Raw genomic sequence first — 24,458 nt, 5'->3', positions numbered from 1 at the left:
ACTCCTAAACTGTACAGGATCTCCGTCAGGGCCAGGAGGAATTCAGGGTTGGGACATAAGCCCAGCTGGGAAATGAAATCTCCCTCTGCCTGCACACAGTGGTGTGTTTTTTGGGGTGCTCCCATCAACATCTCCCTGCTCCTGTATTGCACTGCCAGGCTGTGGGGCCATCCCATGCTCAGGGCTTGTCCATCTCCTGTGCAAAGCCACGGCTGTGGGATGCACTGAGGGGGATGCAGAGGATATCAGCAAGCTGGGGGATGACAGAGCAGCAGCATTAGAAACTGCTCCCCTTCCCTTGGGACAGGCCAGTCCTGCAGAGCTGGGGTAGGATGGACAAAGAGACGGACAGATGGTCCTGCTGGACCCCGCTCAGCAAACTTGGAGCATGTGGACCCCCCCAAAATCCCATCTTCTCTATCTCCAGGGAAAGTAATAGCTCAATTTTGGCACATTACAGAGCTTGTGTGTGTTGGAGAAATGACGAAAACAAGCACTTAAGAGCATTAAAACCCTTTGTTCCTCTCCTCATTCTTTCCATTTCCTCTGAAAACCGCTAGTGCAGCACCCTGGAAAAGCAAAGGAAGGAATGCTGCCTCAAGCCTGTTTTTCTGGTCTTCCTCCAGCCCTCATCCCCTGAAACCTTCCCTGAGCCTCATCCGCTCTTGATGATCTGCAGTGCTAAACTCCAAGTACTAACAAGGCTGGGTAGAGCTTAAAGACAACCTGAGGACACGGGTGAGGAGATTTTCCCAAGCCAGACCCTTCCCCACTCCAGCCCCTTCTGATGCATTAACCCTGCCTGCACAGCATAGTCCAGGGTCTAGTTTTTATCTAAATATGAACTTTTGGGAGCAAAACATGGTGAAACATAAGTCTGTGGAGCAGGACTGCAACATCTGAGTCTGGAGGACAAGACTAAACTTCAGGAGAGGACCTGCACTGGTCATGACTGGAAGCAGGACTTGGACCTCACCCCATCTGGGAACCAGCATGGGAGGAAGAGTACAAAACCTTGAGGGAAGCAGCTAATAATGACTTTCAGGTGATTCTCCCTTTCCCTGCCTGGCCTCTCTACTGGAAACATGAAAAAGGTTATTTCCTTTTGTTCCCTTTTTTCCCTGTGAAATCCATAATAGGATCTGAGAAAAATGCTGGAAAGTATGCAGGAAAAGGGGTGGGGAGGCAGAGCTTGTCAAATGTTCATCACATATTGATGAACATATTTCAGAGGTCAAAAGAAGTAAGAGCTGATGCTGGGGATCAGCCTCAAAGCCCAGGGGCTGTGTAGGGGTGATGAAGCAAGGGACCAGGAGGCACTGCTGGAGAGCATCAGTGGGAGATTCCCCAAGGAGCAGTGACAGTTTTGGTGGAGTCAGTAAATGACAGCAGGACAGGGGTGCTGGTGGCACCTCCAGGCTCCAGCTGCAGTACTCAGCCAGGGTGGCATCTCTGCCAAGCCACAGTCAGAGCTGCTGGTGCACAGGGAGCAGGCTAGGGGGTCCATCACATACCAACCAGCAGCACCTGCCTCCTTTCTCCTCTTTTTCTTGTTAAAATGGCTGATCTCTGCATCCACGTGAGCTCCTGGGATGATTCCCAATCCATTTGTTAACGATATCAGCAGGATTTGGAGGGATTAGGCAGCACTGAACAGCATGAGGTAAGAAAAGGGGCTGTTTGGATGCAGGGACCCTGCTGGAAAGGTGAGTTTTAATTCCCCAAAGCTTATTAATCCTACCCCAAGAGTCAAATGGTGTAACACCCCTCTGTCCCTCCCCCAGCCCTGGGATGTTTTAGTCTCCCATCCCTTAAGAGCTGAGGGCTGTGTTTGTGATCTATGTTGCTATGGAAAAACTAGGAGGTTTTTTGGTTTTATTTGAAATGCTGGGAGCAAGCGAGAGCCAGAGGAAGAGGAGGGCAGGTTCAGGCAGCCCCTGGAGCCGTCAGCACCAGGGGTGGCTTTGATGCATGAGCTGAAGATGGGATGGAAGAGGAGACCCCGGGGGAGTAAGATCCCTCATCAATAACGCTTTGTGCTGCCAAAAAACCACCCCAGCCAAGCCAGGCTTGCCTCTGACGGCACTATTAGTGCCCATTATTTAAAATCTCCCTTGATTAAACTATTAGTGCCAGCAGAGGGGTGCAATTTGCATATGATTAGCGCCTCTGCTCAGTGCTGAGCCCGTGGGCTCTCCCTCCCCCACTGACAGCGACACAGAAAACAAAAAAATGAGGAGCGACCTGGATCTGTGCTGAATTAAACCAAATTCAGTATTTCCTTATGCCGGGAGCTGGGAAGAGCAACAGCACTCACGCAAGGCTGGAAAAGGTCCTCGTGGGGAACAGGTTTTAAGTACAATCCTGCTTTGCTCCAGGCAGGAATCAGCAAAGCTTCTACCCCAACATCTCCTGCCATGCAACTGCTGATGCCCAGGCTGAGCTGTTTTGGCCAGCAAAAGCCAGAGGCCAGATCTGCCATCCTCCACGGGCAGCCTGCTGCCACAGGGAGCCAAGGGAGCTCCATCTTGCAGACTTCAGATGCTCTTCACACCCCTAAGAGGACACCTTGGTCACCACTGGCAAGGCTGGACCCACAGAGAAGGGAAAGACATGAAACCCAGCTGAGGCTTTGTGCTCCCCTGCCCAAAGCCATCAGGATTGCCATCAGATCACGGGATCTTATGGACTTACCGATGCAGTTTCCTGTTGGGTGGCTTGAGCTGCAAAACGGGCCACGTGGTTGATGATGGGGGAGAAGTTGGTGGGTCCGTAGAAGCGGATGTGGGGCAGGCAGGCAGAGTATGCTTGGACAATGCCCTCCACACCTTCAGGGAAAGCAGAGAAACAGGCATTACAGAGTGCCACAACTCAGGACCACAGCAAGCCTAGGGAGGAATCATTAGCTCATGCTCTCATGGAGCTGAAGTCAGATCTATTCCCCCCCACTTCCTGCCCGACTCATCCCAAATTTCTGAATACCAAGCTTTGCTCTTCAGTCACTTTGCAGTGGGTCCTCAGACCTTCTGTGGTAGGGAAGCCCTCGTAGTACCCACAGCCAATGAAAGCATTCAGTGGGATTGTGAAAAAATCTCAGAATCAACCAAGGAGGAGGAGCAAAAAGAAAAGCAATTCCTGGTCTCTGAACATAACAAAGAAACAGAAAGAGGGTCCAGGGTAGCCCTTGCCACTTAGGATTTGAGCAGTCCTTCAGCCATCACTGTGAGCAGCTATCAGCTGCTAAATGGAGCGTTCAGTCTGAATTCCCCATCTGCTAAGCAGGCCTTGTGTTCCTTGCAGCCTTGCTGGGAGAGCAGACGGCTGGTAGGACACACCAGACAGCAGAGCGAAGGCGGATTTTACACACTCTGAATCCAGTTGCATCTTACCCTGGGCCTTCCTACACACCCCCAAATTTTCTGTGCTTTCCTCTGAGTGTGCCTTTAGCATGTGCTCTGCTTCATTGTTCGTGTCTGCCTCTGAACATGCCTTGAAAAATCCCCATGATCATAGAATCATGGAATGGAATCATGGAATGATTCAGGTTGGAAGGGACCTTAGGGATTTCTAGTGCCAGAAAACATCCAGGGATGAAGGAGTTACTGAAGAAATGCAGAGGACGGACAGAAGGCATCTAAGGACACCTAAAGGCCTGGTAGATGCTTACCTGAACAGAATGGATTCCTGGGATTGAAGTTAATGGCAAACTCATGGGATACCTGTGGAGAAGAAAAGACCCAAATTAATTTGGAGGGCCAGTGCAGGGCAAGCAGCTCACTAACAGTTAAGCTGATGCTGCAGGGCTGGTTTCAGTGTGATGCTCCCCTGGAGCAGAACCAGGTGGCCACAGAGTTATGGTCCACATAACTGCTGGGTCAGTGACACTTCCAGCCCTCTGCTACCCAAACAGCAAACACAAACGTGGTCAGGGCTGAGCAGCACTTGAGGATGAACCACTTCTCCAGTGCCCGCATCATGCAGCCTCCTGAAATTACCACACCATACATTCTCCCACAGTTATCAAAGCAGGTCTGTCCACGTGGCTTCCTGCTGTCTGCCCAGAGGGGAAGCAGACAGAAGGGGTGCTCTCAGCCAGCTCTGCCATCTCACCAGTCACTAGGAGAAATTACTTCATCCTGTTGCAGGTTTTAAAGACAAAACTCAAACTAATCGCAGGGAGTGCCAGCCCTGGCAGCGTCTCCATTCCCCATCCCTCCACACGAGGATGATGCAGCAGGAGGGAAGACACAGAGTGAGCTGTGCTGAAGACTGGTCTGGCATGCCAGGTACAACAGCAAACCAGCTGTTCATTAACTTCATCCTCTGGGTCAGCATGAGGGTGAAAGGCAGCGTGGGAGAGGTGATGTGAAAGCTTGGGTGTGATGGACAGCAAGTCCCAGCACAATCTGAGCTGGTTTTCATTGCCTATGCACCCATCCTTCCACCACAGCACATCCAAGACTCTTTAGCTTTCCCACCACCTCCTTTCAAGCTTTCAGAGGGAGGTGGTCTTGCAAAAACGTCTTGTGGCAAGAGCAGACAGCCCTCAGACCTTGGTCCCTGGCTGACGCACTGGACAGCAGTTAGTTGCTTTGAACCTGTCTCAGCCAGCACAGAAAGCTCAGCAGCCCAGCTGCAAGAGAGGGCTCCTGACTTCCAGTATGAACCTTTCCAGTGCTGCTGTGGGTCAACAGCCTGCTTGTGGAACAGCCACCAGATGTGTGGGGCTAGACATTCCTCACTCTGCTCCCAGAAATTTAAGCACTCAAAGAAGCAAACAGAATCTCAGGAGCATCAAGGATGTGAAACTGCCTCTTCCAGCATCTCTGAAAGTTGAAGGGGTGATCTGTGCCTTCAGGCCACCAGCTCAAGGACTCTGAAACAAAAAGCTCCCACCCTGTTCGTGCCAGTGTTACAAAACAAGCACATTGTCTCCCTCTTGGAAGGGTGGAGGATTGCTGAGCTTTTCAGCAAGGGAATTGCTTTGGGACACATATTCCCAATGCTGGCAAAAACGAGTGTCCTGCAGAGCTGTCTGAAGCCAGAGTCCTCCCGAGGCTGCAAAGGCAACACGCGTCTGATTCAGACTTTCCAATTATGCTGCGCATTGTGTCGAAAGCAGCAGAAACTGTTTTTACAAGAGGCTGTGGGGTAGGAAATAGCAACCAAACAAAAGTAAAGTCAACCAAAAGTCTTCCCCACACTGCAAAGCCTGACTGGCCACAGGCTGCTCAGGTCTCTGCAGGCCTGCAGAGCACCACCAGGAACACTTACAGCCACCAGGCTAGACACAAGCTGAAAATATGGCTGTGTTTTGCATACACCTCTTCTCACAGAAGCCTTGATTTTGGGCAATATACCCAAATTCAGTTGACTTGAGGTTGTAATAGGCTTGCTTTTTTTATTTTAGAAGATGTTCAAAATTCTGCCATGAGTATTTATAGACAAGGCAGGCAGAAATATTTCCATGTTTTGCTCTGCAAAAGAGGGGTTTGTCTTTCTTTTGAGAAGCAATGAAATGATTTCAAGCTGTGTTCCTCACTGTCTACAGAGCAGAACCCCTACGTGGCAGAAGTGTTGCAAAACCTCCCCTGGAGTTTTTGTGAATTTTACATATATATATATATATCCTAAAAAAATCAACAGGAGGGTTTCAAAACAACAGAAGACTTGAAAGGATGTCATTCCCTATTCAGTTTGTACTTTGAAAACAGTTTATGTGGAGTCCAGCTAAATGTACATGGAGCACCTACAGGTATCCCATTCCCCAGTAACTCACAGGAAGAAACTTTTGAACCACCCCTAAGGGTAAGACCAACCTCACAGAGGGTTCTCTGCCACCCCTAGAAGGAATCCCACTGCTGCCATGACTCAGTTTGCTGATATACATATATATGAAGGCAAAAGGATGGAAAGCCTTGGAGATTACACATCAGTCAAGCCACCAGCTTCCTTTGGCTGATCCCATCTCCCAAATCCAGGTGACCGGTGTGGCTCCAACATTTAGAATCCCCCTCCCTGCTGCTGCTTTGCCTTTGCTCATCCCCCAGAAAGCAGAACCCATCTGCTCCCCTCTCCTGTTCCCTGCTAGGAAACCACTCGAGGCTCTCTGCAGAGCTGTTACACGGCAAGATGTTCTTTGACATTTCCAACGCGACTTTTGTGTGCGAAACATCTTGCTCCGACGGGCGCCTGAGAAGCGTTGGGGAGCCATGGCAACGGGAGCACAAAGCACCATTTATACCTCTTGTATCTCTTGGCAGTCTTTACTCGGGTCTGTGGGTCCCTGATTTCTGTCCACTGTCACACAGGGCACAGGTTTTCATGAAGAGCTACTGCTTTGGCTTTGAAATTACCCAAGGAGCCTTGATAGCCAAAAAATCTTTGATGAGTGAGTGGAGCCAGTGATGCTTAGAGAGAGCTGGGGAGAGAGGAAGCCCCAGGCTGGAGGGAAATGCACCAGGGATGGCCCCACTGATAACATGAGACAACTGATGGGTCATGGGTGACTTGTAGGCATGGCCCAAGCAGCTGAGGAGGAAACAGCTGCTCCCCACTGGGGCTTATTCGGGCTTAGAGATCATTCTGGGGGAAAACAAGGTGTTTTTTCCTGGTAGCTTTTACAGAGCACCTCCCGGCCCACAGGAGGCTGCAGGAGGCATGTGCAGAGCCCCCAGCCCTCATCCTCAACCCAGTATCCACCTCCAGTCTTGCCAGAAGGGCTGTTTCCAACCCAGCAATGCCCTTCCTGTGGGCACGGACTCACACACATGGGCAGCAGAACAGGATGCTCTCCGTGACGACCCTGAGCTGCTGTGCCTTTTCCATGCCTACTGCATTTGCCACTTTTCTCCCCAAGTAATAAATCCCTGGCAGCAGCTGGGTTTTAGACCTTGGAAGCTGCTTACCTAGATTTTCCCAACAAAAGTGATAAAGTGACAGACCAGAGACATTTGCAGGCCAAGGAGATGAATCAGCTCCAAAGTGCACATGGAGGGATCTCCTTCTGTGGCTGGCGAACAGCAAGAGCTCCCACTTGAGTCATTCTGGCTGCTGGGAGGGCAGAGAAAAGCACAAAGCCGGAGCGGGCAGGACATCCCCAGCCATGAGGGCTGGCAGTGATGAGCTTCCCAGCCCAGCTCCCAGCTGCTCATGACTTAAGTGCCCTGCTGTGCTCAGCCCAGAGCACAGCTCCCCTCCCACAGAACACAAAGGGCTTGCTGAGATCCAACCCCAGCCTGAAGCTGGGAACGCCTCAAAACCCTGAGCAGAAAGAAAATGCACACGAAGGGCGTGAGCAAAGCGCGGCCAGAAGACCCAGCCAGTAATTAATGATGGTGGTGTCCCAGCACATTGTCTCAGCTGTGAGAAGATGCTCTCCATCTGCCAGCCAGGCTGCAGGAACAGCCCCATTCCCTGCCCTCCAGAAGAGCGGGATGTGCAGCCCAGCCCTTGTAGGACCAGTGTCTAATCCTAACCAAAGATCAAGGTGGATTTTTGGGAAAGCTCCTCTGCTTCAGTCCCTGCAGGCTCTGTCTGTGCAACATCAAATCAAGGCTCCCTAGCTCCCAGCCCCCTTCCAGACTTAGCTGCCGTCTGACACATTCATCCAGAGGCCTTTTCCCTTCCCCAGAACTGTTCCTGCCTTCTGCCAGCAAAATGAATCAATGCCTGGCTCTGCCTATTAATGCCAGGGAGCTGCTGCTTTCATGCCAGTGCAGAATGAAGGAATGGGCTGTTTATGCCCCGTCTCTGCCTTTTTGCCCACCCACACTGACACATCCCACTGGCTGAGATTCCACATCTGCCCATTCCCCCTCTCCCCAGCAGCTTTTCCCTGACCAAGCCCTGGCAGTTCTGCTCCTGCCAAGGCAATATCAGGACAAACCCATCTCAAACACTCAGGTGGCCACAGCAGTTCACCTTCCAGTCTGGCGGGAGCTGGGCGCCGAATCCCAGAGCAGGAAACATCTTGTCCCTAAAGAGAAGGAGGAAAACATATGGGTGTACTGACACACACAAAGCAGGCTTGCACAGCTTCTCCCAAAACATACAGTGCTTTTAAATGGGAGATAAACATTCTCAAGAGAGAACAGATATTCCCCCTTGAATTTGATCTTTAGAGAAAGAAGAGTCCAGCTTTGTTCTGTTTCCCATAGAGAGCAGGAGCATCCTCTTGCCCAAACACACGCGTCTCTTGCAGGCATGTAACCCTGGAGATTTTAAAAAGTGAGCAATCCATTTTGGTCACAAAAGCCATCACAGTGAGAGCAACAGACTTCTGTTTTGTTTTCTCTATCAGTGTCTGAGATGATATTTTTTTGGTATTTTCTCCACTCCTCAGGATGTCTGAGGATGAGGCAACCTGGGGTCACAGCTCTGACAGTAAACAACAGCAAGCTGAGGGCCCCTGTCCCCAGCAGAGGATGTTCCACCTCTGCTAACATCCTTCCCCTCCACAGCAGCAATGGGGGGAGAGGAGAAAGCCTGTCCCAGCCCTCTCCTCCTGCATCCTGATGTCTATGGTAAATAACATTCTTAAGGTATTATTCAGCCCCAGATCAAGGCAGATGCATCCCAGGAGCCTCTTGGGAAGCCAGGGAAACATCTGCAAAACAGGGGTGGTGGCAGAAGGGCATGGTGCTTACGAGTCATAGTCCTGGATGATCTGGCCCACAGCCCAGATGGCTGACAAGTACTCGTTCGTCCCCAGGGGGTTGATGTAGTGCAAAGAGGAGGGTTCTTGGGGGTTCCCATTGGAAGCTGTGAAGTCAATCCCAACCTGGAGGACAAGAGAGAGGCATAAACCCATCCTCTGTTAGCAAATGCCACCAGAGACCTGGCCACCAAGCCCCCATTGCTGCGAGGCCCACACACAGTTCCCTCAAACCCCAAACGCCTTGAAAATGTTTGACAAAATCCATTTCTTCACCTTCCCTGCAAAAAGCTGATTAAATACTACATTAGGCAAAGTCATTCACTCTTACTCCTCCAGTTTTCATCAATGAGCATCACATAAGGTGTCCCCAAGCAGCCCCTGCTCCTGGAGCAAGCCACCACCACCTCCAGCTGAGGACTCTTGCTGCCCATCTCCCAGGGGCACAGGAACTGAGCAGCCCCAGGGACACCAAGGCACCTGGGTTTCCGGATCTCAAGGTCTTTGACCAAAGCATCACAACCCTGAGCAGCCCTTTCCCTGCAGGCAGGAAGACCTGCTCTTCACCAGGCTTCCCCAGGGACCAATATATGCTGAGCTCCCAGGGGACTCTGTTAGGAAGGCACTAAATTAGGCTTTCTATTTAAAGGCATTTGTAGAAATGCCTATCTCAGACCCAGATAAATCTGGCCAGGAGAGGAGAGATGCTGAGCCACCCAATTTGATGTGACTGGGAAGGAAGAGTTGGGACGAGGCAAACAGGCAGCGTGACTGCACTCGACTTGTTTGCTTAGCAAAGAGGCAAAACCCAAAATAACTCCACTGGCTAAATTGAGCTCAGGGATTTTGAGAGATTTTGCTCCATATCTATAATGGGAGAGGACAAATGGCAGTTTGCCTGAGAAAGGACCTTGGCCTGGCTGGGGCAAGAAGCCATCGCAGCCCAGGACGTGCCACCACCTTGTGCCAGGGTGGCTGGTAAAGGGGCATGGCAGGACAAGGGAACATGCTTTAAACTGCAAGAGTGTGGGTTTGGATTGGAGATAAGGGAGAAATGTTGCACAATGAGGGTGGTGAGGCACAAGTTGTGCAGAGAAGCTGTGGCTGCCCCATCCCTGGAAGTGTTTAAGGCCGGGCTGAAGCCCTGGGCAAGCTGGTCCATGGCAGGGGGTGGAACGAGATGATCTTTGAAGGTCCCTTCCAACCCAAACCATCCTATGGTTCCATGAAGACCTAACTTCGTCAAACAACTGTATGGCCTCACCAAACTTGTGGTTCACCTCTGGAGCACCCCTGTGCCCAGCTCTGGCCAAGCCACCATGGCCAGAGAGCAAGAGGGAAACTGAGGCATGGAGTGGGGGCTCAGTGGAGTCAGACAGGCAGGGGCCCTGCTCATGCAAGCAGTGTCATCAAGAGCAGGACTCAGGCAATGGGCCTGAGAGAGACACAGCTGGTGTGTTTCCAACACAGGGCACACAGCTGAGCCCAAAATCTTCTTCTCTGGCTTCAGCTCTCCTCTCCTGAGCCCCTCCCTCGGTGGGGAGGGCACCAGTGGCATTTCCAAATTGCAGAGGGTGTGTGCAGCATCCTCCTGCCAGCTCAGGTGTTTCTGCAGTGCTCCCTTTGGAAATACACCCTTTGGACCAAAGATGCCTTGGGAGGAGGAGGAGCCCTCCAATAACCAGCGGATCTCCAGACGGGAGGAAAATTTCTGCATTCAAACCTAATTTATGCAAGAGCTCTGTACTACCAATAAATTCACTGATTTTCTCTTCTATTCACTCTCCAGCACCAAGACCAAAGCAGACAGAGGCAGAACAGCACACAAAAAGCTCTCACAATCATTGCTGTTCCTATGGCAACTCTTCCTCCTCCTCCTACTCTTCCCCCATCATGTTTTCAGATAAAACAACAAAATACAAACTCTAACTGTGAGTGCCTGCAGCTCTCTGGATGCAGCTCTCTGCACCAGGAAAGTTTGCAGAATTTGAGAAATCCACTTCTGCATTGTGGTGGTTTCACCCAGGATTGCCATATCTTGCTTATTTACTCCTGACAAGCTGTGGTCCAGCTTGAAAAAGGTGGAAGTGTCAGTAAAAATGCAGAAAACCATCTCTATAACATCCCAAAGCCTCCCATCTGGGCTCAGAATAAGGAGAGCTGCCATAAAAAAAATGAGGGTGGCTAAAGCTTGAAATAAGGAGAGAACTTGGTGACATTTTGTGAAGGGTCAGGTCTTTTTGAAAGTCTGGCCTTCAGCAAAAGTCCAGCCAGCTCCCTCCATGCTACTGGATGTACCTCAGCATCCCCAGAATCCCCAAACCCACATGGTTTAACAGCAAAAAGGGCAGCTCCTCACTGTCAGGAGAAGTTACCCCAAGCTGGTGCCAAATCCCACCCGGAACCTCCCTCCCCAGTTCTGCCCATCACAGAGGTGTTACTTCTACTGGGCAAAGAGAAGCAAAAGTCCTTACAGTGAACATCAGCTGGCAGCCTCCCAGAATGTAGTCCAGAAAGGAGAAATCTCTGGTTATCTGAAAGAAAAAACATAAAAAAGCAGTGTTTCAGCAATTGGCATCATTGCCATCATTATTCAGGCTATGCAGGCCCTTGGAAACACATGAGAGGCAGAGGATAAAGGATGGGGGAGCTCGAGAGGACCCAAGCTCAGTCAGGGCTGAAGGAAACATTTCAGTAACATACTCACTTTGCAGGACTTGACAATGATGATCCCAGAGTTCTTGTAATTCTTTTTCTTCTTTTGCTTTTTGGGGTTAATGCACTCTAGCTCGAGCTGTAACACACGAGACAGGCCCTGGTGTGAGAGCAGTGCTGGGCTGTGCCACGTGGCTGCAGATGCCACCAGCAGCATGTCCTGGGGACAGCCTCCCTCCAGTGATGAAGAGGAAGATTTTATTGCCAGGCTATAGGTTGCAAATCCAGAGGAAAAACGGGCTCAGTACCTGCCTCTGGCACCACCACCTTGTGCAGTCCTACACAGGGCATTTTCTGATTTTGTGCCTCAGTTTCCCCAGGCAGGAGACTCAATGCATCACACATGGTGCTCCACACCTCTCCATGCGTTGGCCAAGATCTCCTGGCCTGCAATCCTGGCGAAGACAGCAGGGCAAAGCTCTGCTATCCAGGGGTCTTCGCAACACCCCTTCAACCAGGAGGCATCTGCCAAGGATCTTGGCCAGCACTTCAGGGCAAAATGGGGACACCTTTGGCACAAAACTGGTGTTGAGTTGCACTCCTGGGGACCAGGCTGCCCCTGCTGCAGATGCAGCCCCAGCAGCAAGTCAAACATTCCCTTCTGGCCCCCCAAACCACAGGGCACCTCCAAATCATGGGTGCTGCTTCACACACTCAGCAGAGCCTGATTTTCAGCAAAGTCTGCCTCAGCTCTCTCTAGCTCAGGTGTTCCAGCTACAGCCATAGCCTGGGTCACTCATGGTGAGGGTGGAAGGAGAAAGGAATTTGGACTTGGCTTCTCCTGAGCACAGATTGAGGGTGCAAGTACCAAAGTCTGTCATCAACCCTGAGGAGCCCCTTCCTCATTCTTCCCCAAAAGCATGTCAGAACTTACTGGAGAGGCATCTTGGGCTTCACACAACCTGGCCACCGAGGTCTGAAACTCCCCGATGAAGTCGTGTCCCCCATCACTGTCATAGTCGTAACACACCACCTGGGGAAGGAGCACAAACCAGCCTCAGAGACAGGAATATCTCCAGCAAGAGCTGTTGAAGTCGCCAGCCTCTCCTGCTGGAGACCCCAACAAGGAATTTTTTGTTGCTTTGGGGTTTGTTAACGAGCAGCCACGGGGCTCAGATGTTTAACAGTCAATCCCAGAGGCTGATCCCCACAATACAAGCCAGAGGGCTCCCCGCTACCTTTATCATCTTCTCCATATCTCCATCACACAGTGACACCAAAGGCACAGTGAACGGCTTCCAGACGGGGTCCAGAGTGTATTTGATCACCTGGAGGGGGAGCACAGGGGTGCTGTTATCATGGGCACACCCACAGGTGGAGACCAGGACAAAGCAGGGACACATCTCCAAGAGACCCTGAAGCAGCTCCCGGTAGGCCAGGGCAGGCAAGCTGTCTCAGCCCTCCCCTGCCTCCATAACTGAGCCACAGCAGCTTCCCCTTCTCAGGCTGCAGCACGTGTGAGTTACACCAGGTTTGTTTTCATTGTGCTGGGTGATTTATCCACCTCTGGGAGCAATTAAGGAAATCTGCCTGAGAGAACAGCTGTGGCACACTGGGCAGCACGGGCACAGCAATGCCTGAGCACGGGCACAGCACTCACTGCACAACTCCCAGGCCAGCAGCTGCTGCTGATGCCCTCTGCATCCCACTGCTTGCCCCCTACTCATTGCTTACAGCCCCCCAGCACAGCCTGAATCCATCTGGGGTCTGACCACTGAGAAGACGGAGCAGCAAGATGCTGCAACCAGCCCTGGAAAGCCAAAACAGCCCGGGGCACATTAAGCTCTCTTGTCTCATCTGTGTAACATCTGCTGCCTGGGATGGAGAAATATTAATTGATGCTTTTTGACATTTCCTGAGAGAATGCAATTGCTTAGTAGAAACCTAAGCAAACTGGAGCGGGCTCCAGGCACATGCTGTGTACATTGGAGGTGCCTGCAGGGCAGGCAGAGATCCCTTTTCACAAAGGTGTGGTGCTCACAAAGAGAGATTCACAGGAAAGTCAGGCACAGGCAGCAAATTAACCCTTTTCTGTGCAAGGCAAACACGGGGGATATCTGGTGTGCAGGACCTTGGATCTTTGCAGCTGGGACAGTCACACACAGAGCAGTGAGGAGGAGATAGATCCATGGCTGCTGCTGTGGGCAAGCAGCTGCACGGGACCTGGAACTGGCATCTTGTTTGACAGCCAGGCTCTTCCTGAGAGTGGGGAAACCCTACCACCGCAGGAACAGTTTAGCTGGATTTGTAAACACCTCCTCCAGGAGCCTGGGAGAGCAGGGGGAGCCCACACACCCCGAGATGCTGCCCACAGGCTGCCAGGTCACCAGGGTGGGTGGGGAAGGATCCAGAGTTCCAGCTGAGCATTCACATTTACGCTTAGACAACAAGCTGCAGCAGTGCACCCATCCTGCCCTTTGGGACAGGAGAAATGCCAGCATCAGACTGAAAGCTGGTTTATTCCTGCACTGGAAGCTGCAAGAATGGACAACTTTATTTCTTATATTCTGCCTCAAAGCACAGAGATGGTCACAGTATCACAGAATGGCTTGGGTTGGAAGGGGCCTGAAAGATCATTCAGTTCCAATCCCCCACCATGGGCAGGGACACCTTCCACTAGACCAGGCTGCTTCAAGACCCATCCAACCTGGCCTTGAACACTTCCAGGGATGGGTCACCTACTGTGGTATCCCTCTCAGGGCACCTGGATGTATGCAGGGCTGGTAAGGTGGAGGCTGTTGGAGCATCCATTACTTGAAGGAAAACTTGTCTAGACCTTGGTTCAGTGAGACAGGACAATGGGCAGCAACTCAGAGGAAACACCAGTACAGACATCTGCTCCCCACAAAGCTGGCATGCTTTTGGAGATCCCAGCAATGGCTGGTGCACAGTCACCTTGCCATGCCTCTTCCAGAAGGGCTGGAGGCCACTCCAAACCCCCACATCTGAGAAACACATCTTGTTGAGTCAAAGCCCAGCTACACACACTGAATAATGAGAGAAAAAACAAGTAACGTCCCAGCCTGCTCCCTCAGAAATCCAGGAGAAATACTAAGGTTGATGTGAACTAAATATGCATGGAAAGGTGTGTGGGAAAGCATGAAAAAATAAACAGCAGAGCTGAGGTTATAAGGATGGCCTGTATTGGTACCACAGGACAGAAGGCATTATCCACATCCTGGTGCTCATGTGGGTGTGTGAGTGAAGGAAATCCTCATGGACTTTGCACAGAAGTGGTAAAACCAAACATATGGAGAGACTTTGTAAATAAACACCACTTTCTCCTTCCGCCTGAGCTCCCCCTGTGTTTTGTTACAGCACTTTCCTGTGATGGTACAACTCCTTAACCAGGCTTTGAGGCGACAAGAAAAAGGATGGAAAAAGAAGGGTGTGAGATGGGGAGAGATGGAGCTCTCTTCCTCTGCCATGGAAGCTGCTGTGTGTCCCCCCTCCAGTGATTCCCTCTCCTCTCTCTGCCAGCTGCCAGGAACTATGTGCAAACTAAAAAGAGCCTTGAAACAAGCTCTGAGGAGAAGAAAGAAAGCAGTTGGAAAGTACTTATTAGTCCATTGTTAAAGCAAAACCCAGCCTTTTTCTCCCTGCCGATGCTGTGCCTGGTATTCCTAACATCACTGGCTTTAGCAGCTTGAGAACATGACCAGCCCAGATCAAAACACCACAGCAGGTATAAATGAGGGAGAGGAGGGGTCAGCTGGCCCTGCTCACACCCACCAAGACCCTGGTACAGCTCTCTGCCTCCTTGGCTGTGGCTCTGGCTCATGAGAGACACGAGACCAGGTGCTCATGCACTGAAACTGGAGGTGCCTGAACACCCAGCTTAGGTGCAGGGGTGGCAAAAGCTCATTTTAACCTTTCCCCACCTCACATCACATCTCCCCAGGTCACAGCTCATCCTAATGCTCCTGAAAGTGGAGGGAGAGTGGCCCAGGGCTCTGTCTAAGCCCAGGACGAGACCAGAGATTATCACATGCCTCAAGACCATCTCCCTCTCTGCATGCTAGATACAGCGGTGCACAGAAAAGATCTCAAGACTTTGCTGGCCCCAGTGAACCTTCATCTGCTGGAGTCCAGCAGCCTCAACTGGACACCAGGAAGCCAGCTGTAAGGTTTTGAAATCCCTGGAGCCCACCCTGCTCTACAGGCCATGGATGAGATAACGCCATGAGGGGCAAGAGGAGCTGATGTGAGAATGGAGATGTCTCAGCAGCTCAGTTTGGAGTTTTGCTCACCTCTGTTCTGTGAACCAGCATCCACTTCCCATCATCACCTGGTTTATAGAACTCCAAGAAGGGGTCTGACTTCCCAAAAAGGTCCTGGAGGGAGAAGAACAGGATGGGTTACATGGTGCTCTGCAAGCAGCAGAGATCCAAGAGAGATGTTTCTGTCACTGCCAGCCCTGCAGACACTCTCCTGTCCTCATGGGGCCAGGTCAGACACTCTGGCAATCAGCAGCACACACAGGCAGTGTCCTGCCCACCTCCCTGTCCTGGTTGTGTGAATCCCCTTGACTTCCCCAGCACATTTTGTGAGGTGGGTGTGTTGGCGTCCCAGCGCGTGCCTGTACCCAAAAAGCTCTCTGGACACAGATGCCACAGAAAACAACCCCAGCTGGGAGGCAGCTGCGTTTGGGCTTGGAAAAACATCCAAACCCTCAGAGGAAAAACAGAATTTTGAAGTGCATGTCTTGGGGGAGAAAGGAAGAAAATCCACCCTCCTACACACAGCAGCAAAGCATAAGCAGAGGAAGTCTTTAAGGAGCAAGCTGCCCTGGTGTTGACAGAGATCATGTAACACCCTGAGATACGCAGCCCTGAGTCAGTGTGTGCTGCCTCTGCTGCCAGCGTCTCCTCAGATAATCCCCCGACAAAGGGCTCTGCTTTGTGAGGAACATGTACACACACCCCTGCTGGGAGCCAGCCCGGGGGCTGCTCGGCACCGCAGCCCGGGGAGGAGGAAGGCGCTGGTGGCACCGACAGGGAAACTCCAGCTCTTCCAGGCAGAACTTCATTCCCATTCAGAAAAAACCAAGGAGCTGCTAACAAGAAACCAATTCCCAAATATTCCAGACAATCTATCGAGAATTCAAGTTATTTCAGTTGGGTTTTCCTCCTAGAGGAGGAGGGTGGGTGTCTGAATCCTTCAAAGAGCTGGAGGAACTTTTTATGGGTTTGTGCTTCTTAGTGATGCAGTGGGGATGAGAGGGGCTGTGCATGGAGGAGGAGGAAACATGGACACTCCAGGACCTCCTGTCCACAGCAAGCCCAGGAGATGGCAGCTGGGATGCACATGGGTTTTAGCGATATCCCAGCAGAAAATCCATCAACATTTCTATCTAAATCCTGTTTCTGAAGCCAGCCAGAAAAGTAAATCACTGCAAAGTGTTTTGGCTTGGGAGAACTACAACTTGCTTCAGTCAAAATTCTTCTGCAGAGAGACAGACCATAAAGGCTCTCTGGTGAGATGAGGCTATTTTTTTCCTACCCTTTTTCACACCTTTGTAGGACAGAAACACAAGCCATTCCTTCTGCAGCTTTGGGTTATAGCACAGCTCTGATCCTGCTCACCCACAACCTGGGCTTGGCACTTGCAGGCTTCACAGGTGGATTAAAGAGCCAGTGGTGGATACCTGACCCTGCCTGTGCTGGCTTAATCTCCAAGCCAAGGCAGCTCCATCAGCAGCAGCAGCCCAGCGTGGGCTGCTGGAGGCACCGGGGAGCTTTGAAGGATGTTTGCTGCCATCCCAATGGATCAGCCTGGCTTGCAAGTCCAGTCAGCCTTGTTCTGTTCAAAGCAGGGTGGGAGATGCCTCCAAGCCACAAGATTGTGGGCTGCTATTTTAAAACATCAAACCCACACACATCGCACCCCTGCAAACCTGGCGGGAGATGGAAACTGAGCAACCAAAGGAGCTCGGCAGACCAGATCGATCTGCAAATTGATCCAAGAATCTAAACGATCCAAACTGGTTTTAACACACTGTGGAGAAGGAGGGTGGAGCTGGCACTCCCAGCAGATACAGCTCCCCACATCACAGCTTCCAGCAGCAGTCCTGGCTTGCAGCACTTGTGTCCCCCAGCCATGCTGAGGCACCACTGCCCTCCTGCTGTCCCCACCGCTCTGGTGGCACGGACAGCTCTGGGCTTCACAGGGCTGGTCCCAGGTGGAAACACCTCCTCTTCTGCAAGACATTTTATCTTTCAACAACTCTCCCAAGAACTGATCATAAGGTATAAGAGCCCCAGGCTGAATCTGCTGCTGACATGCTCCTGCTTTGCAGTTTCAACATTTAAATCAAGGTAGTGAGATGCAGGTGGAGAGGATGGAATGTGATGGGGAGGAGGACCTGCCTGCAGCCTCAAAGAGATCCCAGCCTCAGGGTAGCCATGGCAGAAGGAGCTGCCTGGGGCTGAGCACAGCTCCAGGCAGGGTTTGTGGCACAGCTGCCAGTAAGGGATGACCACAGCTTCAGCTTGGTGTGTGCACTAAAGATGATCCCATGACGCCACCACAAAGTCCTGTGAGATCCAGTCCCTTCCTATAATGTCTGAGCCTGTAGCCGTGCTCCCCAGCTCCATGCTGTGTGGTACAGAATGCTGCAATTCCCCAGGCTGCAATCTTAACCTTGGTTTTCTTTTGTTTATTCAATTTTCCACTGTCTTTCCTAAGCTTAAACAACTTTTACCCAGCTCCCAGGTCTACATTTCAACCATAACCAAAAATGACAGAAAAATACTCTTTTCCATCCAATGTCCCTGCTCAAGGGCCATTTTAACTTGCATGAAGTGACCTGAGCATCCTTTGCCCATGAGCAGGACTTTGAGCACTGCAGCTCTGTCCTGCAGTATGGGAATTGGCAAAGAAACTTTGTCAGCTCTTAGTGCCAGCAGGTGGTCACTGAGCACAACGTTTCTGCTGACACCTATAGATGAAATGGAGTTGTTTACTGTTTGTTACCTCTTAACTGGGGTATTTGGCTCTTTGCACTAAGCAAGGTAAGTAGAAGGGTGAGGAAACATCCATTTCCAACAGGTGGGGAAAACAATTTGGATAAACCAGATACCCACCAAGTTTTAACAACAGGACTGGGTGAGCCCCATCTTCTGCCCCAGCAAATACCCTTCTGTCTGGCTGCTTGCTTTACCCTGTTTTCAAAGAAACTGAGGGCCATCCTGGCAATAAAACAAACTCTGGAGAGACTAGGAAGAAGGAAAAAATAATATTCCCACCGATTGCTTAGCAACAGGAGTGGTTCAAGAGGAATAGCTCTGGTTGCCTGGTAAATAAGGTCAGAAATGATGCCATTCAGAGAGGCTCACTGTTTCCTGTGCATCACATCCAAAGCAAAGCTCATGTGCTGCCTGCCTCTGCAAGATCCTCACTTCCTTGGAGAAGACAGGCCCTACACTTTGATACAGAAGCAGATCTTTGCCCCATTTCCAGAGGGGCTGAAGGTGACAAGCCAGGAGCTCTAAGCTCGTCTGAGATATTGGAGTCAAGGGTCATCAAAACTTCCAGTTCTGTCAGGAGGCAATTCCAAACAGCTGCCACTGAGGGAGTAAATCTGCTGTCTCTGAGACATGCTGATACACAGATGCCACACAGAATCCTTCCATCTGGAGATGTGTGATGAAGAAACCCCGTGACAACAGGGAAACTGAGGCACAGCTGTACCCAGCAGCTAGAGGATCTCACCCAGTTAACCCTGAAGTTTTCTCCAGTGGGGTTGCTTTCTGTCACTGCTACACCCAAAGCAGAGATTTCTTTAGATCCCAAGGGAAGAAATTTAACATTGCATCCCCCAGACACAGCTCCACTCACCTTTTTATCCAGTTTTCTGCCAGCCATGCTCAGAGTAATCACCCTGTTATCTGAGAGCTCCTGGGCAGCTATCTGAAAGACAAGGGAAGGCTGCATTCATTTTCAGCATAAAAAATTAAGCTTCTGGTTAAAAACTCAACCCCTTTTCTTGAGTGTTGTGCTGGACTTGGTCTCACATGCCTTTTCTGCACCAGGGCTCATTCAGGACCTCCAAGGATGAGAAGCCTCCAAGGACTGAGCCAAGAGAAGGAGAAGGCATAGAAACCCTTGCCAGCAAGGTGTGCCACCTCATCCTCCATGTCCTGGGCTGGGCATGGCAAAAATATCCTTAGGGGAACACTTCCCTTAGGGGAAATGCTGGCAGAACCCAGGACTTAACCATGTCTCCACGTGACCACCTGGCAAGGCAGCCCCAAGGATGAAGATTCCATGACTGCTCCTGAGGAGCTGCAGCAGGCAGGAGCACAGCCCAGACCACTTCACCTGGAGAGACTTTATCCACACGTGCTCCAGAAGGGCTTCAGCCGCCAACCCCCAGTGGGCCAGTTTTGTCTGGAATATGGTCTAATCAGTCTCTTGGTATTTCAAAGGAATGTTTATAACAAAACCCCACATTTATTCACTTTTATTACAAGCCATTTTCTGAATCACTTGTCTTTTTTTTTTTCCTGCCCAAGCATCTGCTCTCCACCTCTCCTTTCTCTGATCTCTTGAGGTGGGCTGAGCTGTTCCCCAGCATTCCCAGCTGCATCCTCCTTCTCCCAGGGCAGGAGAACAGCCAGGAACACAGCACGGACATTGTCCTTGTGCACAGTGCCCCAAGCATGGCTCTTTTCTGGCTCTCACAAGGGGTTGTCCTGCACTGAAATTATGCAGCATCATTACAACAAGGCTTTAAGAAAAACTTGCAGAACTCCAGGGGACAATTTTCTACAGAACGAGCGATCAGAGGGCTCTTGGCACTTAGGAGAGCTGGGGAGTTGGCAGAGATGAGGAGGCAGTGATGCAGCTCCTGCATCTGCCTGGGCAGCTGGGTGAGGGGATGAGCCACAGCTCCTGGACAACCTCCTGGCCTTCCCATGGTGGACACAACTCTTTGGTCCACAGAGAATCCATTCACTGCATATGAACCCCAGTTTTCCCCTCTGCTCCATACAGAAGTTCCCTACTGCCATGCCATGAAATTACTTTTCTCTCCCATCTAGTCCCTGGTGGGTGTAAGCAGTCACCAAAACCAGCAGGAGGAAGAGAAACTGTAGGGAAGAGGATTAAATCTGCCCTTTCCTCAGCCCCACAAAAGCATGCCCAGTTGGAATCCAACACTTTAGGGCTCCTGTAGGCTATGTAAAAGCCAGGTGTGCAGACAAGCCAGGAATGCCCTTGTGCCACCCTGCCACAGGCTGCTGGTGGCATCTTCTCATGGCCAGCACAGACAGTAACAACATCCCCACCACTATGTCCAGCAGAGGGGTGCAGCAAGATTTTAAAATTGACTTCTACAAACATGGAGGTTTGCTTTGGGATCTTCTCTCTTCAAACTTAGGGGCCCCCACACAGTCCCATCTATTCAGCCAAGGTTCTTCTGCTGCATTCACCTGTGTGGCATCTCAGCTAGGAAAATGGATATTTGGGCAAAGCTGAAGGGAATGAGGACAAGGAAGTCAGGCTTTGGCTCCAAGCTCCCTGAAGCCTGCTCCTCCAGTGGTGTCCACAGCCTGTGCTCCAGCACTGCACCAAGCAGCAGGGAAAGGTGCCCACAACACTCAACCCTGCTGTCATCACCCAGTCCAGACCAGGAGGAAAAAACCCAGATCAAGAAATTGTATCACTTCTACAAAATTAAGCAGATGTCACTGCCCCTTGGATGTTTAATGACACACTAGTGACAGAACAGGACCTTCCTTTTTCTAAAGCACGTAGCCTTTGAACTTGACTGGAAACTTTTCCAGCTCTTCCCACTCAAGCATCAGATGGGATGTGAGAGCCTTGGGAATGGCCCCACATCTGAACCTCACTGCGGCTTTTCCTCCCGCATTTAAAGAATAACTGCAGCAATTAGGAGAGAAAAATGTCTTCCCCTAAAGCAAACAGCAACAGAGATGCACCAGGTCCCAGGCTTTTAAACCTTTCCCATGCTTTTAAACCTGACAGAAGTTTAACTCCTTGCTGGCCTTTCCTTCCACAACCTGGCAGCGCATTTCACAAAACCCACAACACAGCAGAGATCCAAAAATGATGGGAGCTGAGGTAGAACAGAAACACACCTAAATTTAGTATCTTCTTTTTAAAAAAGAACATTGCTAAAGAGCTCCGCAGCAGGAAGGCCACTGCCCGAAGGGGTCTGTATCAGAAGCAGTGGCTGTTGCCATGAGAGTTGTTGCCATGGCACATCCTCATCCTACAAACAAAATCACCCATCCCTGCAAAAGGAATGAGCCCTATTACCTGTCGCTGCACCAGAGAGGTCTGAGCCGGCACCTTCTACCAGATAATGAACAACAGCAGCACAGATTTACTTTGTACTTCTCCAGACTGACGTATTTTTTATTTCTGAGACTGAAGCAGATGTTGAAGACTCACAGTGCTAAGCACAGGAAAGACACTGAGCAAGATCGTCCCTGTCCCAAATAAACTGTCCTCCAAACAGACCAAAGTGGCCAGCAGAACAAGAGGCAAAGGGAAAAATATTCAAGAGATGCACCCCAATCTCCTGGACCCCCTGTGAGTGTCCTGAATTGCCCCCCATCCACCTTCACAGGCCCAGCAGCAGCACAAAGGAGCCAACATACCGTTATCATTCCCTTCCCAGCTGGCTTGCCATTCCCCAGGAGGAGAGTCCGTGTAATTTTCTTGCTGGAGACAATCTAGAGAAGCCAAAGACAATAAAGCCATGATTGTACAAGTGATCAAAAGCAGACTCATAAGCAACTGATCATTGCTCATGTTGGTTAATTCAGATTAAGCATTTGCAAGAGCAGAAGAAAGGCACCAATATGCAGGGATGACTGTGAGAGTGGGAATATCACCACTGACAGCCCAGCCCTCGGGGTGCAGAGAAGTGGCTGCACAGGAGGCTGAAGCATCACTTCCCACTGAACCCAGGGACCAGTGGAGGAGATCAGTGGGTCTCACACAGACAGAACTACTGCAATTTGCTCCCAGCAACATCACCACTCACTCCTCAAGGCCCATTTCACATACTTCTACCATGACCCCTGCTAGCACCTTGATTGCAGGACATGTTTCCATGGATGGATCCTGATTACAAGCTGGATGCTCTCCCCCAGCATCATTCTGGACCCCCTGAGCAGGGACAGCCCCCCCAAAGGCATGTTCTTCCCTTCACTTCTGGTTTGTAACAGGATACACAGAATAAACTGGGAAATTAATTAAACCCTTGAGAGTTTCCCCAGCTCAGTGAGTTTCAGATCTGGAGAACCTGTAATTTTTCTTATGAGGTGCAGATGTTCACATGGAGATCCAGCAACCCGCTGGAACTACCTGTGCCCAGATCCCAGCCTCTGCATTTGTGCCAGGCACCACAGCAGCTCTCAGCTGCAAAAAGATGGAAAAAATCCCCCTCATTCCCTGCTTCTGAGCCAGAGGACAAAGACATTTGTAGAGTGTAGCTGCCAGCTTCTAACAGGGTCTGGGCTCATGAATGAAAATACCTTCCAAAAACTTATAAATTGCATTGTGCCCCAAATGCTTTTCCACAGGAAGAGCAGAAGACACATTCCAACACTAACATGCTCAAGCAGGAGGAATGTTTTGCTACACAACAGCAATGGACAAAACTTCAGAAAGAGAAAACCCAAACTAAGAAAGAAAAGCAGACTACCTTTAAACATCTGCATCCTAACTTTAAGTATCTCCAAGTTTCCCAAGCCCAAAGTGGTCATCAGGGCCCTCTGCTATAACTCATGGTGAAGACAGAACCAGAAGCTTCCAGCTGATGTCTCTTTGCCAGCACCAGCAGAAACCCACACCATGACTAGCTTAGACTTGAGCAAGCAGACATTCCCTAATGTGGAACAGCTCAACCTCAACAGCTGAAGTGTGACAAGGAAATTAAATCTGTCTTTCCAGGAAGGAGTCAGAAAACTTTGCATGGGGTAAGAAGAACAGTGGCAATCTCACCACATCCCTGTGCCTGATGTGTTTTGGGGTCCCCTTGCTGCAGGGACCTCAGACCCACCGTGCCCAGCGTGCAGGAGAACTCGCCCAGGAAGTCATGCTCATACAGCTGAGTGCTCGACTTGTCCTGGTCAAACAGGGCAAACTTGAGCTTCTGCACCTCTTCAAAGTGGTAGTCAATGATGAACTTCTTGGCAAAAGCTGGGTTGAGGTTGTTCACAGCTGTCTCTGTCCTGTCCAGCTGCAAAGAAAAAGTGGCATTTAGGCAAGTGCATCTTACAGCTTTGTCACTGAAAATTAATTCAGCCAGAGCCACCCAGAAACCACATGGTGACCACCAGAATGAGCACACCAAGCCCTCAGCAGAGCTGTCCCCAAACACAGGCTGTGACACCCAGGTGCACAAGCTGGGATCCATCTAGACACACAATGGCACATCATGCAGAGCTGCCTCCCTGAGGATGAGCTGCATGGACACCCCTCCCACCCAACAGCCAGGATGGAAGTGCCCACCAGCCAAGGTCAGCATGGACCTGAGGATCACTGCAGCCAGAATTGCTTCATTTGCTTCTAAGCCCTGTTCTCCCATGAGCTGAGGTTCTCACACATCTCTGATCCTCAACCAGACCCTCACAGCTGTAGTACCAGACTTGTTTCTTCTAGTCTGTGCAGCCAGCAACAAGGACAAGCAAAACAAGAAGTGTCATGAACCAGAACACAACTTTCTAGCATTTCCCTCTGGAACTCAAACCAAAACATCCATGTGGTTTCTTCTTTATTGGCCTTCCATAGATAAAAAGATAAAAAAACATCACCACAGTCCCTTTTTTTCATAGATTTCATCAAGCATTAGTAGCAACAAGAGGCGGGAAGGGCCCAGAGACAAAACTTCAGTAGATATTGTCACCCTGAGCTGCTGCGAGCAGGCTGGAAGCAATGATGTCCCTGGTGAACTGGAAGGGCAGGCACAGAGAGGAGGATGGAGACTGGAAGGCACGTGGGGAGCCCACTGTCAGAGGGGAAGCACCACGGCTCCCTGCAGCATCCCACAGCCAGGAGCAGGGACAGGAGCAGAGCAAACTTGGCAGGCAGCTGGTGGAAGAGTGGGTTT

General features: G+C 50.7%; 1 protein-coding gene across 2 annotated transcripts in view; it reads right to left on the bottom strand.

Moving 5' to 3' along the window:
• CPNE2 (copine 2) overlaps positions 1 to 24,458 on the bottom strand; it is a 41,870-nt gene that overhangs the window by 2,011 nt on the left and 15,401 nt on the right. For both annotated transcript variants that reach the window (XM_041458972.1, XM_041458971.1), the window contains exons 3-14: positions 23,409 to 23,588; positions 22,000 to 22,074; positions 19,211 to 19,282; positions 15,622 to 15,705; positions 12,550 to 12,639; positions 12,246 to 12,344; positions 11,364 to 11,450; positions 11,131 to 11,190; positions 8,649 to 8,782; positions 7,924 to 7,978; positions 3,668 to 3,719; positions 2,695 to 2,828 (exon numbers count right to left, since the gene is read on the bottom strand). In XM_041458972.1, the coding sequence (XP_041314906.1) occupies positions 2,695 to 2,828; positions 3,668 to 3,719; positions 7,924 to 7,978; positions 8,649 to 8,782; positions 11,131 to 11,190; positions 11,364 to 11,450; positions 12,246 to 12,344; positions 12,550 to 12,639; positions 15,622 to 15,705; positions 19,211 to 19,282; positions 22,000 to 22,074; positions 23,409 to 23,588 (1,122 nt within the window). The remainder of the gene's footprint in view (positions 1 to 2,694; positions 2,829 to 3,667; positions 3,720 to 7,923; positions 7,979 to 8,648; positions 8,783 to 11,130; positions 11,191 to 11,363; positions 11,451 to 12,245; positions 12,345 to 12,549; positions 12,640 to 15,621; positions 15,706 to 19,210; positions 19,283 to 21,999; positions 22,075 to 23,408; positions 23,589 to 24,458) is intronic.

Source organism: Pyrgilauda ruficollis, unplaced genomic scaffold, assembly GCF_017590135.1.
Source record: "Pyrgilauda ruficollis isolate IOZ18807 unplaced genomic scaffold, ASM1759013v1 scaffold13, whole genome shotgun sequence".
NCBI lineage: Eukaryota > Metazoa > Chordata > Aves > Passeriformes > Passeridae > Pyrgilauda > Pyrgilauda ruficollis.
This window is presented reverse-complemented; position numbering and strand designations above follow the sequence as displayed.